This window comes from Spermophilus citellus (assembly GCF_964194105.1).
Source record: "Spermophilus citellus genome assembly, chromosome: 5".
NCBI classification, from domain to species: domain Eukaryota; kingdom Metazoa; phylum Chordata; class Mammalia; order Rodentia; family Sciuridae; genus Spermophilus; species Spermophilus citellus.
Genome location: NC_138186.1, coordinates 117,794,470 through 117,807,333, shown reverse-complemented (window position 1 = coordinate 117,807,333; position 12,864 = coordinate 117,794,470). Strand labels below are relative to the sequence as shown.

The 12,864-nt window shown below is 43.1% G+C and overlaps 1 protein-coding gene and 1 pseudogene across 2 annotated transcripts in view; one reads left to right on the top strand and one right to left on the bottom strand.

Annotated features, from left to right (window-relative positions):
- Positions 1-2,307, top strand: part of SLC22A16 (solute carrier family 22 member 16) — a gene marked incomplete at its 5' end in the record, with an annotated part of 55,426 nt that extends 53,119 nt beyond the window's left edge. The window contains one exon of the mRNA XM_081295009.1: positions 2,053-2,307. Within this exon, the coding sequence (XP_081151135.1) occupies positions 2,053-2,205 (153 nt within the window). The 3' untranslated portion in view covers positions 2,206-2,307. The remainder of the gene's footprint in view (positions 1-2,052) is intronic.
- A 1,794-nt stretch (positions 2,308-4,101) lies between these two features.
- On the bottom strand, positions 4,102-5,931 carry LOC308649464 (LIM domain-binding protein 1-like; annotated as a pseudogene). Its single transcript has 2 exons — positions 5,911-5,931; positions 4,102-5,262 (listed from the first exon to the last, which is right to left on the bottom strand). The product of its transcript is annotated as an LIM domain-binding protein 1-like (transcript).
- Between the last annotated feature and the right edge of the window lie 6,933 nt (positions 5,932-12,864).

Here is a 12,864-nt window from a genome sequence, read left to right as displayed (position 1 = left end):
AGCCAGGATAGCAGGATTAAGTAGGAGCTGGGGAGTCTTAGGCTTGTATACTGCTTGGCTACCAAGCCAAGGAGAAAAATTCAGTTCCATCTTGAATCTTCCATTTGACTCCATTTTGCATTTAGACATACTCACAGTGTTTTTCAGACCCTGTTGTAAGACAATTCTAGATCAATGAATATACCTCCTATGTCTTGAGACACCAGCAAAAGCTTTTAAGAATCTTTTGGAATGTCACTTTAAATTCTGCTCTTGCTCCTAGGTGAAGCTTTCTCATGTATTTCTAAGAATTAGGCCATCAATGTTCTGCAAAATAAAATAAGAAACTGCCTTCCCAGGTCTCATCTGTATGGATGAGGTCTTGCACTGCTTCACAGTTGCACTATGTATCTTATGATTTTCATTCCCAGAACTCTAAAAATACCACATATGTAGATTTATCAGAAAATCCATGCCATAATTTATTTTTATGGGGTCTTTACAGCAAATTTTTCTTTTTTCTAAAGGAGTTTAAATTGTGTAAGGAAGAACCATATTTTATACGGCTACATATGCAAGTTTAGTTCTTAACCCCCCCCCAACATCTTCATAATGGTTGACAGAATAGTTAGGCAGACTTTAATTTTCAATGTGATTTGAATTTCAGCCTTGACATAGGCTGAAAGCCTGCCTTTTATGTGTCAAAAATCTACAAAGAAATCATACTGAACTCTTATAGGAAATCAAATGAACACCCCCAATACTTCCTACCCCTGTGCCAAGTAGCTTTAGTTTCTATTACTTTTGTTTTGTTTCTCCATAAATTCTGTAGGTTCTGATTCACTGAAACTTACATTTACTTATTTGTTTATTCATTTGTTCTCCATCATTTACTGAATGCTGGTAGTATATAATTTATTGGGGCAGGGATACAGTTGACTAAGACAATTCCCGATTGCCAAGTTCCAGCTCAGGGGTCAGTTCTGAAGATTCTAGAAAAATGGTGCAGGTCTCCCCACTGTAAGAGTGCCTACAATAATATAAGAGTAGCTGGCATTTGTTGAGTAGTTGGCCTGCAGTTGTTCATGAATGAGTGACTAAATTAAACCTAGTTGATGAGTTGAAGAACTCCCAGTCTAGCACAAGTAACCCAAGGTCTTGCCAGGGAATAAGAATATCTTTTCTGTGAAATTCAATTCTGTTGCCCTTTGAAAAGTTTCAGAAATTATTATTCTCTAAAGGGCACATTTATTGTTTTTTAAAATTTGTTCTAATTTATTATACATGAAAATAGAATGCATGTTGACATATCATACATAAATGGATTACAACTTCTCACTCTCCTAGTTGTACACGATGTAGAATCACACTGGTCATGTTATCACATATACACATAGGGTAACATTTGATTCATTCTACTATCCCCATATCCTCTCCCCTCTCTTCACTCCCCCCTGCCTAATCCAAAGTAACTCTGTTCTTCCCTAGCCATGGCCCTTATTGTGAATTAGCATATGCATATCAGAGAAAACATTCAGCCTTTGGTATTTGGGGGATTGGCTTATTTCACTTAGCATGAGAACTCTCCACTTCACCCATTTACTTGCAAATGCCATAATTTCATTCCTTTAAGACTGAGTAATATTCCATTGTGTATATAGATCACAGTTTATTCATCTGTTGAAGGGCATCTGGTTGGGTTCCATAGTTTAGCTATTGTAAATTGAGCTGCTATAAACATTGATGTGGCTGCATCACTGCAGTAGGCTGATTTTAAGTCCTTTTGGTTTAAACTGAGGAGTGGGATAGCTGGGTCAGATGGTGGTTCAATTCCAAGTTTTCTGAGGAATCGCTATACTGCTTTCCATAGTGGTTGCACCAATTTGCAGTCTCACCAGCAATATATGAGTGTACCTTTTCCCCACATCTTCGCCAACATTTATTATTGCTTGTATTTTTTAAAATTGTGAAGGGCATATTTCTTTCTTGGCATGTCACTTAATATAATTATTTTTAATTCCGAAGTTATCCCTTGCGATTTTGGCCCTTCTGAGTGTACTACTATCCATACAGCTTCCAGAAACCACTGGGAAGCCATTGGCAACTACTTGGGAGGAATTTGAACAACTGGAGGCAAAAGAGAAATCATATCACAAAACTAAAGGAAAAGAGCTGGAAAAAAAGGAAGCAATTGACCTTGAGGGTTCTGCTGCTGCTGCTGAATAAATGTGCCCTCTGTGCTATGTAGCACCTGACACATTTTTTATGTGAATGCCTTTGTATTATAGGACGGTTATTCTCGTCTCCTGCATGCTATTTATGTGTCTTTCTAAAAATTTTGTAAGAAAGATTTAAACAATTGTTTTGTAAAAGTAAATGGAATAAAAACCAAGATGAGAATTCTCATTTTTAAAAACTGTTTTCTTTCTTTCTTTTTTGGTAATGGAGATTCTGAGACAGGGTCTCACTGAGTTGCCAAGTGCCTTGCTAAGTTACAGAGGCTAGCCTTGAACCTATGATCCTCTTGTCTTGGCCTCCCTGGTTGCTAGGATTACAGGCATCACCACTGAGCCCAGATAAAAACTGCTTTCTTTTTTTTTCTCAAACCAAAAAAGTCAGTTTATTGATTGATACCATACATGACTCAAATGGCAACCCCTCAAAAGGCATTACAGTTGGGGTGGGACATCCACCTTCCTCACCCCTTCCCTCAGCTCCCGACAGCACCCTCCCCGAAGTGGCAGTTGGAGTGGAGAAACAGGGCATGAAAACTCCCTAATCCAGAGGGAAGAGTGAGGGGAGAGGTGGCCCTGAAACTTCCTGGGACTGGCCACAGGAAAAGGCAGCAAAGCCAGGAGCTGGGTCTAGCCTCATGGGACCCTTGCCCTAATCCTCCACATGTCCAAGTGTGAATTGGAGCTGAGGATCCTGGCTGCCCTCTCTTCCCTTCTATGAGGAAAGAGGAGGAGGAGGAGGTGTTGGGAGATGAAGGCCCTCTACCCCAGCTGGTGGACAGAGGCCTATTTCTCCTTGGTGGGCCTAGAGCTGGGAGAGTCTTAATGGCTCCTTCCCCTCTGAGGGGAGGCTAGGATGAGATATGCAGTCTGAGGGATCATGGGAAGAGAAGAGGGTTCTGGTAGAGAGTGGATGAGCCCCTCTCCCATCCCATGCCTGCCCAACAGAAACCAAAAAAAAAAAAAAAAAAAAAAGTGACAAAGAGCCTCATACTCCCTGAGAGAGGGAGCTTCCCCTCCCTCCATCAAAATCAGCTGCTTTAGTGAAGGACTGGTAAAGAACATACCCACCATGGGATGAGGATGGGGCGGGATAGAGGTAGTCACCATCACCGTAGGGCAGGCTAGAGTCCTGGAGGATGGGGACACAGAGACAACAGAGGGTGTTGTCACAAAATATGTGGCTATATACCCCACTCCCACCCATGGCGTGCCCTCCCCAACTCCAGTCACCCAGAGGAAGAGGGAAGAGAGATGGCAAAGTGTCTCCTTGGTCTGAAGCTCTGTAGAAAAGTGGTATGCTTACCTCCACCCCTACTCTCACCCCCACTGAGGCCCTAGGCTCTCCCATCTACCAATAGGAGGGAGGTCACTGGACTTTAATAAGGGGAAGAGGGAGAACATGGGTGATTTAAAAAAAAAAAACTTGCATTTTTAATAATATTATGTTTTAAAAACCTTGGAGCTGGGATAAGTGGCAGAAAGGACAAGAAGCCCAGAGCTTTGCCCTTCTAATACCAGCCACTTAGGGGAAGGGCGTTCAACCAAGCCCCATGACCTTAACCCTTAAGGGGTATGGATAGGACAACCCCAGGCTTAAAGGAGATAAGCTAGGAGAATGGGGAACCCAGAATTGGGGGGTGAAGATGGAGGCAAATGCCCTGGGGGGGATGGTCAAGTCAGTTCTCAGAGGTCCAGGGTCCACAATAGGCATTCACATGAGTAACCCCTTCCCCCAAGAAGCTCTTCAGGAGCCATGCCCAGCCCAGGGCCACTGGGGGACACATCCTGGCACCTTCTCCCAGCAAGTTCAGTTCCTCCATGAAGTGGGTGGATGAAGGCTGCCCATTTTAGATGCTCAGTCTCTTCTGCCTTCTGCTCCCTGGGGCTACAAGGGGCGGGGCAGGCAGGTAGGCAGAGCGCTGAGTGGCCCTGGCAGGGCCTTTACTGGGAAACCTGTGTGCAGGGTTCTCCATTTGCTTTCTTGGCTGGAGGAAGGCTTGCTGTTCCAAGGGCTGTTGGTGCCCAGGGCAGGAGGGTTGTTAAAGCTGTCCTCGTCAGGTGCTTTTTTTTTTTTTTTTTTTTTTTTGCCGTTGGCCGCGTCACACTAGGTGTTCTCCAGCTGGGTATTGAGTCCTTGTCCCCGAACTCCCTGCCCATCAGAGTGGGTTCCCCCATCACCATCACATCCTGGCTGGAGAGGGCGAAGTTGCTGGCTGGGCTCTTCTCACTGTTGCTGCTGTTGGTGTTGCCACCCCCACCCGAACTCAGGGTGCTGTCCCCTGACATCTTCCGTTTCCGCCCGTTTGCTGGCTGCTGCCGTGCAGGCCCCGCGGGGGTGCTACCAAGCGCTGCCACTTCTGCCACTGCAGGTCTTGAGGCAGTGTCGGGAGCTGAGGCTGTAGATCTTGTGGCACGACCTGAGCTCCTGCATGAGCTCAAGTGTCACACATCCTATGCCGGGTGATATTTTTAGAGAGCTGATCCAACCTTTGGGGTCCTGGGCATGCATGGCAAGGATGTTTCGGGGGATGAGCTCTCGGTGCTGCCAGATGTTGAAGTGCCATGTCTTTATCCGCGTCATGTCATCAAACATGAATTCCAGGTACCACCGGCCCTCCACACCCACTGTATCTCTTTGGTCCACCCTCCAGGCAGAAAGTGATGGTCAACATGGCACCATCCTCAAAGAACTCGGTTGAGAAAGCATCCCACCAGAGGGCGGGACGAGCATCACACTCCTCTGTCCAGATCTGAAGCTGTTGGTGAAGCTCGAATATTCTGTAGTCAGTTTGGTTACCAGATGGTGCGTGCCTCCCGATCCCAGGCTGCAGGTACGTAGGTGGGTCTGTGGGAGCTGGACCCACATCCAGACCCGGCACCGACCGGGATGAAAGGGAGCAACCAGAACCGCCACAGCCCACTGACTCTTCACATCGCCGGGCGCTGGGGGCCCAGCTGAGTCACGGTACCCGCCCCTCGCAGGGACAGGCTGGCCATCGCTCACGGCCTCCACTGCCCTCGCAGCCGGCCCTGCCTGGCCTCTGCCCTGTCAGGCGCAGAGCAGACCCGAAGGAAGCCAGGCAGGAAGGCGAGCTGCCTCTGCGTGTGTGCGTGCCCGGTGTGTGTCCTCCTAAAACTGCTTTCTTATTGCTGCAAATATTTTCCCATATTTGTTTTTCTGTGTCATGAGAACCCTCACCCCCCATGCCATGCACCCATGCAAGCCGGAAAGATACCACATATTCATATTCCCATTGGCACTAGTGCCCCCCTCCTCCCCATCTTCCCAGGGACTGTCATTTGGGAAGGGGACTTGGGAGAGTGTTTCTTTTTCCAAAGCCCTTTGAAGTTTCTATTTCTGATAATAATCTTTTCCCTCTTTTGAGGTCCATAACCCTAAACACAAGCATCTCATGGCCAGCATGCTAACCATGGCCAGCATCTCACTGGGGGGTTCTTCTTCCTGCAGAGGGCGGTTTAAGCTACCTGAGAACTTAAAGTCTAAGATAATTTAGTGAAGAACAAAAGACAAAGAGTCAGAAATATATTTATGAAAGTGGAGACCGGATACATCCAGTCCACACAAGAGCTGGAACTAGTCAAAGGAAAGATGGCTCCAGTGGTTTATTTAAAGGGGTACATCAAAGGCAGGGATAAAGTTTCAAGGGTGGAGTCTTGCTTCCTGATGTCTTACTGTCAACAGGTTAATTGGCATCTTGACAGGTCACACCCATCTCAGGTGCTCTGCAGCTACAGCAGGCCACCCATCTGTGGGGGATCTTTGGCAGAGCTGAGAGGGAAGTTCAGGCAGTCTATTCCTGTAGGGATGCCACCAGCCGTTCCCAGTGCCAGAGGTATCCCCTTACTACGCTAAGATGCGCAACACAGTTCACACACAGCCCACAGATGACTCTCAACAAGTCCTATTTAGAAAAGCCCTGTCAAAAGATGTTTATCTTCATGATTAACCCTAAAAAACTAGAGCTATGAAAAAGATGTCTTGCTTTCCAGCCCCCTGAGCCAAGAGGTGAGAAGTGCAGACCAGTGTGCTAGTCTTTGGCTCAGTTAATGGACACACACCTGCCAGGGGCCAGGGGTTAGTTTTTTAGTCTGACCTTATTTTTTCCAAATTTACTCAATTCTATCTATAAGCCTCCTTCAGACAGAGAAGCTGAGGGATTTTAGTGCATTGTAAACTTTCCCAGTTAGCAGATCATCTTGGAAACTGACTTGAAATTCTGTCTGGATCTCAAATTGTTGCCGATCTCAAATGTGTAGTAAGGATTTTTGTCTTTTTAAAATAATTTTGTTTTCCCAACTTCACTTAAAAACCACAGTCTCTCAAAAACAGTTTAATATCTCAGTTATTTCAACTGCAAATTGTGTCTATTAGAAGCATGTGTTTCAGATTTACAAGTTTCCTGTAGGCATTGGGTTTTTCCTTACTATTGTTTTAAGTTCATGTTTTTTTTTTTTTCTCCTTTGCTCTTGAAATTTTGCTCTTGGATATTATCTTGTGTCTTGTGCTGATGAAGTATAGGGATTATGTGCAGAGGCAAGTATAAGAGGGCAATTATATAGATGTTGTGAATTTAAAAAGCATTGCTAAGAGAAATAAAGGAGGCATTTGATCTGAATTATTTAGACTGTTTATATTAATTCCATTCCCTGGGTAATTGCTCTAGTTCTTTACTTGGTCTCTCCATCTCAAAATAATAAAAAACAGCAACAACAAAAGACCTTTTCTCTTTTTGTAAAACAAAACAAACCAAAAAAAGAGGATGTGAGAAGAGAGTAGGACAACATTTCTCTAGCCTCTCTCTTCTCTTATTTTTGTCTCATTTTCTTTTTTTCCTTCTTTCTCAGCCTATTTTTTTAATGTCATTTAATTGTTTTCCTCAAATAATTGTTATTTTCTTGAACCTGTTTTTTTTCTTTTTTTTTTTCCATTTGTTTTCCAGTGCTCTCACAGTAAAAATACCACAGCCTGGGTGGCTTAAACAGAAATTTATTTCCACACAGTTTTAAAGGATGGAGAGAATAAAAGTCCAAGGTCAAGGTGCCTGCAGGGTTGGATTCCTCTGAGGCCTCTCTTTGGTTGTAGGTGGCCACCCTATTGCTGCCTCTTCTCATGACTGGCCTTCAATGCATGCACATCCCCAGAGTCTCTCCCTCTTCTAACAAGGACACCAGTCTTATTGGATAATGGTCTCACCTTAATGGCTACATTTTTACTTTAATCACCTCTTTAAAGATCTCATCTCCATTCAAAGAATTGGAATTTTAACATATGGATTTGGGGGCATTTCTTTACATTTTGCTGTGCATTGTCTTATTCTGCCATACAGAATATCATAAATAGTTTAAAAACAGACATTTATTTCTGTTGTGGAGGGTATAGAAGTCCAAGGTCAAGGTATGGTAAGGTGGGTTTCCTCATGAGACCCCTTCTCTTTTTTTATAGGTGGCTGCCACCTCCCTGTGCATTCACATGGACCCTTCTTTGTGTGCATGGGAGGGGGGTGGGGAGGGGGGGAGAAGAAAGAGCAAGTGCAAGTTCTTTGGTGTTTCTTTTTTATAAGGACACTCATCCCATCATGACACCCCATTCTTTTTTAAATATTTTTTTTAGTTATAGATGGGCACAATATCTTTATTTAGTTTATTTATTTTTATGTGGTGCTGAGGATCGAACCTAGGGTCTCACAAGTGTGAGGCGAGCGCTCTACTGCTGAGCCATAATCCCAGCCCCGCTGAGATCTCTCATCATTTCATCTAACCCCAGTTATCTCTGAAAGGCCCCACCTCCAAATACCATCATATGGTTGGGGGGGGGTAAGGCTTTAACACGTATTTTTGAGGGGGAAGTAAACATACAGACCTTATCATCCACTTATCAGTCATTGTTCAGTCAGAAAAATAGCAATCATCTGAATATTTCAGGTATAGAGGAAGTTTATATAGGAGTCAGGTACAAAAGTATAGAGAGGATTGGGGGCACAAAATGAACAGGAGAAGTTGCCCAGAGTTCAGGAAGCTGCTACCACAGCTGGACTGGGAGTCCTCAAGCTTGCACTTTTTGCTTCTACTGCCCATGTTGAAACCACATTTCTGCTGCTGACTAGAAACCCCTGAGCCCACTCACCCACTGATGGGTGACTACTGAAACTCATCAAGTCATGCTTTCAGCCCGAATTGAGTTTTTTTGATTATCTTAGGGAAAATTTACCCTTTATTCTGCTATTGACTCTTCCATCTACGATTATGGTTTATCTTTGTTCACTTGGGTCATCTTTAATATATTTTTTATTTGTTGTCTTTAGATATGCATGACAGTAGAATGTTTTGCCATATTATACATACATGGAGTATAATTTATTCTAATCAGGATCCTATTCTTGTGATTGTACATGATGTGGCATCACCCTGGTGGTGTACTCAATCAAATACAAGGATAGGAAAGTTATGTCCGATTCATTCTATTGTCCTTCCTATTCCCCTCCCCATTCCCTTCCCTTGGTTCCCTTTTGTCTAATCCAGTGGACTTCTATTCTTCCCCTCCCCACCCTCCCTTGTTGTGAGTTAGTATCCACATATCAGAATATTCACCCTTTGTTTTTTTGGGATTGGCTTATCATGATAGTCTCCAGTTCCATCCATTGACTGGCAAATGCCATAATTTCATTCTTCTTTATGGCTGAGTAGTATATATGATATTTTCTTAATCCATTCATCTGTTGAAGGACACCTACATTGGTTCCATAGCTTGATTATTGTGTATTTTAATATGTTTTAATGATTATATAAAACATAATAATAATATGTTTTAATATGTTTCCACAAAGGTCAGGCATATTTTTGGTTGGATTTATTCCTAGGTATAAACTTCCTCAACAGGTGCCAAACTTTTAATAACAACATTTTCTAAATACATATGGTTAACATAAAGAAGTTTGCTTCACTTTTGTATGTTAATCTTATATCTAGCAACTTGATAAAGTGTTTTTAATTGAAAAATATTTTTTTCTTTAATGTCTTTTCATTTTAACAGTGAGCAAATATTAATTATGCAGAAGCCAAACATAATTTTCTGCTAGAGCATTTCTTAGATTGTGCAGCCTTTTGACTTTATACTTGGAAAATAGTGATGCTATAATCTGTAATAGTTGGAACTTAGCCATAGCACATCAGGTGTGTCTCTGTAAATATTTCAAGGAGTACTTTGCTCCAGCATTGGAAATTTCAGAGACTAGACCACAAAAAGTAGACAAACTTCAGGTTGACGACCTTGTTACTCAGACCTATTTAACTGAGGTTAACTAACTTGACCTTGACAAGCAGTGAAGTATGTGAAGCAGTGAAGGCCTGGGATTTTAAAAGTCTCCTTTTAATCCTCTACAAAAGTAAATCAACCTCTCTTTACCTCTAGTCTTTTTATTTGAAAATTCAGGATCCTAATAAAATGTCTTTTATGTGAAGATTACATGAAATAACATATCTACATCACTACATGCCTCTGCACAGAGCAGATATTCTCCAAACTCTGTACACTATTCCACCACCTTATCAGTGAGAGTATGATAGGTGTCCTCTGTCTAGTCTTGATCTTGGCCAATGAGCATTTGGAGCCTACTCTGCTCAGAGTTCCATCATACAGTCACTCTCCTGCGTTGACTTTGCCCTTTATGTACATTGATTCCTCCTTTGTGGACTTTGCAATTTATATATGCACTGATGGTTACTTTGGGCCCATGAAAGCTGCAGGGAAGACTAACCATGAGGCTAATGAAGCATTAACTTCAGTTCTTATAAGGGACCTTAGTAGTGGGTTCATTTGGGCATAAGTTTTTATAAAATTTTACAAAAGTAAGACATTTTCATTGTAATCAGCTAAGACCACTGTCTTTGCCCATCTCTTTTTTTTCTATCACATTTCCCCACCTCTCAGATGGCATCCAAGTGGCTTTAGGCATTTTTTCCTTTTCTTGATTCTAAATATGTATATATTTTTAAAGAGGGCTTTTGAAACTGTATAAATGTCATATCTCACAAATGCTGACTTTGCTTCCCTGAATAACTGTTAAAAAGGCATACTGTTCATATTCAATATATGCTTAGATTACGTTCAATTCAATGATGAGTTTGGAGAGGGTTACCTGTTTTTTTTTTTGTTGTTGTTGTTGTTGTTCCTATCAAAGAGCATACTAAAGGCAAAAGGTTCATTCTGTAAAATGATGTATGTCAAGGTATACTTAATAAATTCTTGTATATGGCAAAGAGATATATTTTATTATATAAGATTACAAATGGAAGCCAAAGTCTTTGCAAACTTCCCTCAGTGGAGTGTCTGGGAATTGTGGGTGTTTGTTGTCTTATTTGAATTTGCCAGTAATCAAGTAATGGCTGTTATTTTTATCTCCCAAATCCACAATGCAACACTAATTTACAGGGAATGTCTAGGTATCTGAGTCAATTAGTTGTTAACACTCATTTCCTCCTCTCTCTGAGCTCACCCACCCTGACAGGTACCAATCCTAGAGGTTTTCATGGATGTCCCAATAAGTAAGTCCTGAAAGTCTTAGTTCACAAGGAGGAAAGAGTTCAATGATAGGCTCTGCCCTTTACTTCTGAGTCTGGAATAAGGGCTACTATACAACATATCCGTGTGAGATGTCCTCAGCTCACTCCTTTCCTGCCTCTTCCCAAACTCCTCTCCAACCTATTTCTGAGGCAAGGTCCCTGAACCTTGCTTCTTCAATAGCTTTCTGAAGAGTACAAGTCCCATTGGTTGGAGACCTTTCATTCACTGGCAATGGACATATTGGGAAGGTCTACACACCACATTAACACTCCTGGGAGCAGAGAAGAGGTTGGGCAGGTGGGAGGCCCTACCTACACTGCAGGGGTGAGGCTTTGGGGGTCTCTGCAGGCCAAGGTCAAAAATCTTCTGAAAAAGTGTTGGAGAAAAATACAAAGCTGAGCTCCCCTGCAGTTTCAAGCAGAATATTTCAACTCTTTGGATCTCAGCCACTCACTTATTAAAAAAAAAAAATAGATCCCTCTGTATAGCCTCTAAAGTCCCTTTTATAGCTCTTATCCTCAATGATACTTAAGTTGGTTCCCCCATTAGTTTACTGAATGACCTGCCATTCGAGTTACATTGCTACTGCTCTGTAGTGATGAACAAAAATAGAAGACCCATTAGTCTTATACCACTTTCTTTCTGGTTTTCATTTCTAACTAAATGGTTCCTCCTTTTCTTGCTTTTAAGAGGAAAGTAGAGCACTGACCTGCAGGAGGAAGGCGGGACCCTCTAGTTATCGTCCATGGCTCCCACTCCTTTCCAAATGCAGTCCTCCATCCTAGCCAGAGTGCCCGCACTTCCACACACTGCCCCTGCACACACCTCCCTGGGTGCCTCCCACCCTTTCCTCAGCTTACTTTGTTCTTCTGGCCTGTGGATTTCTTCACACTATCCCCCCTCTGGAGTGAGGCAGCTTAGGCAACCAGGGCAGGATGCCCATTGAGGGGGTCAGGGGCAAGGCCAGAACAAAGAAGCATAGAGAGGGTCTTCTTATGAGGTCAACTTCCTACTTGATGAAAGTGCTCTTGGACCCACATGGGAGGCCCAATCAGACAGACACTTCCGTACTCACGTTCCTAAGTGGGGGATCCAATAGAAAAACTAAAAACTGTGTGGACAGAGCGGGCACCAATCAAGAATAGTGAGGAGTGTGTGGACAGGGGAAGAGATAAGGAGAGGAAGACATTCCAGAGACCATAAAAAGAACACGCCAAAATCTCCCCATTGGATTCCCAGCTTTGGGGCCCCTTCTCTTAGAAGCCTCTCTCTGTATCTCTGTTGCCTTTGCAATAAATCTATATTTTGCTTGCTATCTCTGTGTCCTGTTCTTCAATTCTTTGCTGAATGAATACCCTCAGATGTAACAGGAGATCTTTCTCCCTCCTCTTTTTTGTCCCTCCAAGCCACTAGTTCTTTGGGACCTTCCAACTTCCCATCCTCCCCCCTGGATGGCTCCTGTCCCTTGTGAGAGCACAGCTCAGCTATTAATTAGAGGGCTGTCTCGCTCTGCCTTGTACTGGAGGGAGAAAATACCATCTTAGAAAACCCTAAATCTCTAACAGCTCTTGAAGTGTGCCTTGGGCCGAGGGACTGCTCTGTATATTTTCGTGATTGATTTTGTAGTAGTGCTCAATAGAATAAGGACACTGCCTGTGATATTGTGAAATATATATTTGGTCTTTGTCCTAGACATACAGATCCTAAAACCCTTGCAATCCCTGCAGTGATAAGAGTGTCTTTTGTATGCTAATGAGCTGATAGGTGGACAAAGGTGCCTAGGTAGCTTTAGGTTGGGGGCTGGTTACAGAAAAGACCAACACATGTTAGGAGTCTACCCTTTAAGCCCCAACCCTCAACCTCCACAGAGGGGAGAGGGGCCAAAGGTTGGGCTGATAGCCAATGGTTATCCATGAATGGTGATCAACCATGCCTAAGTAAAGAAGCCTTCATAAGACCCCAAAAGGACAGTGTGGTGAAGTTTCTAGATAGCTGAACACATGGGTTCCTGGAGGATGCTGTGCTTAGAAAGGCCAAGAGACTCTGTGAACCTTTCCCCATGTATCT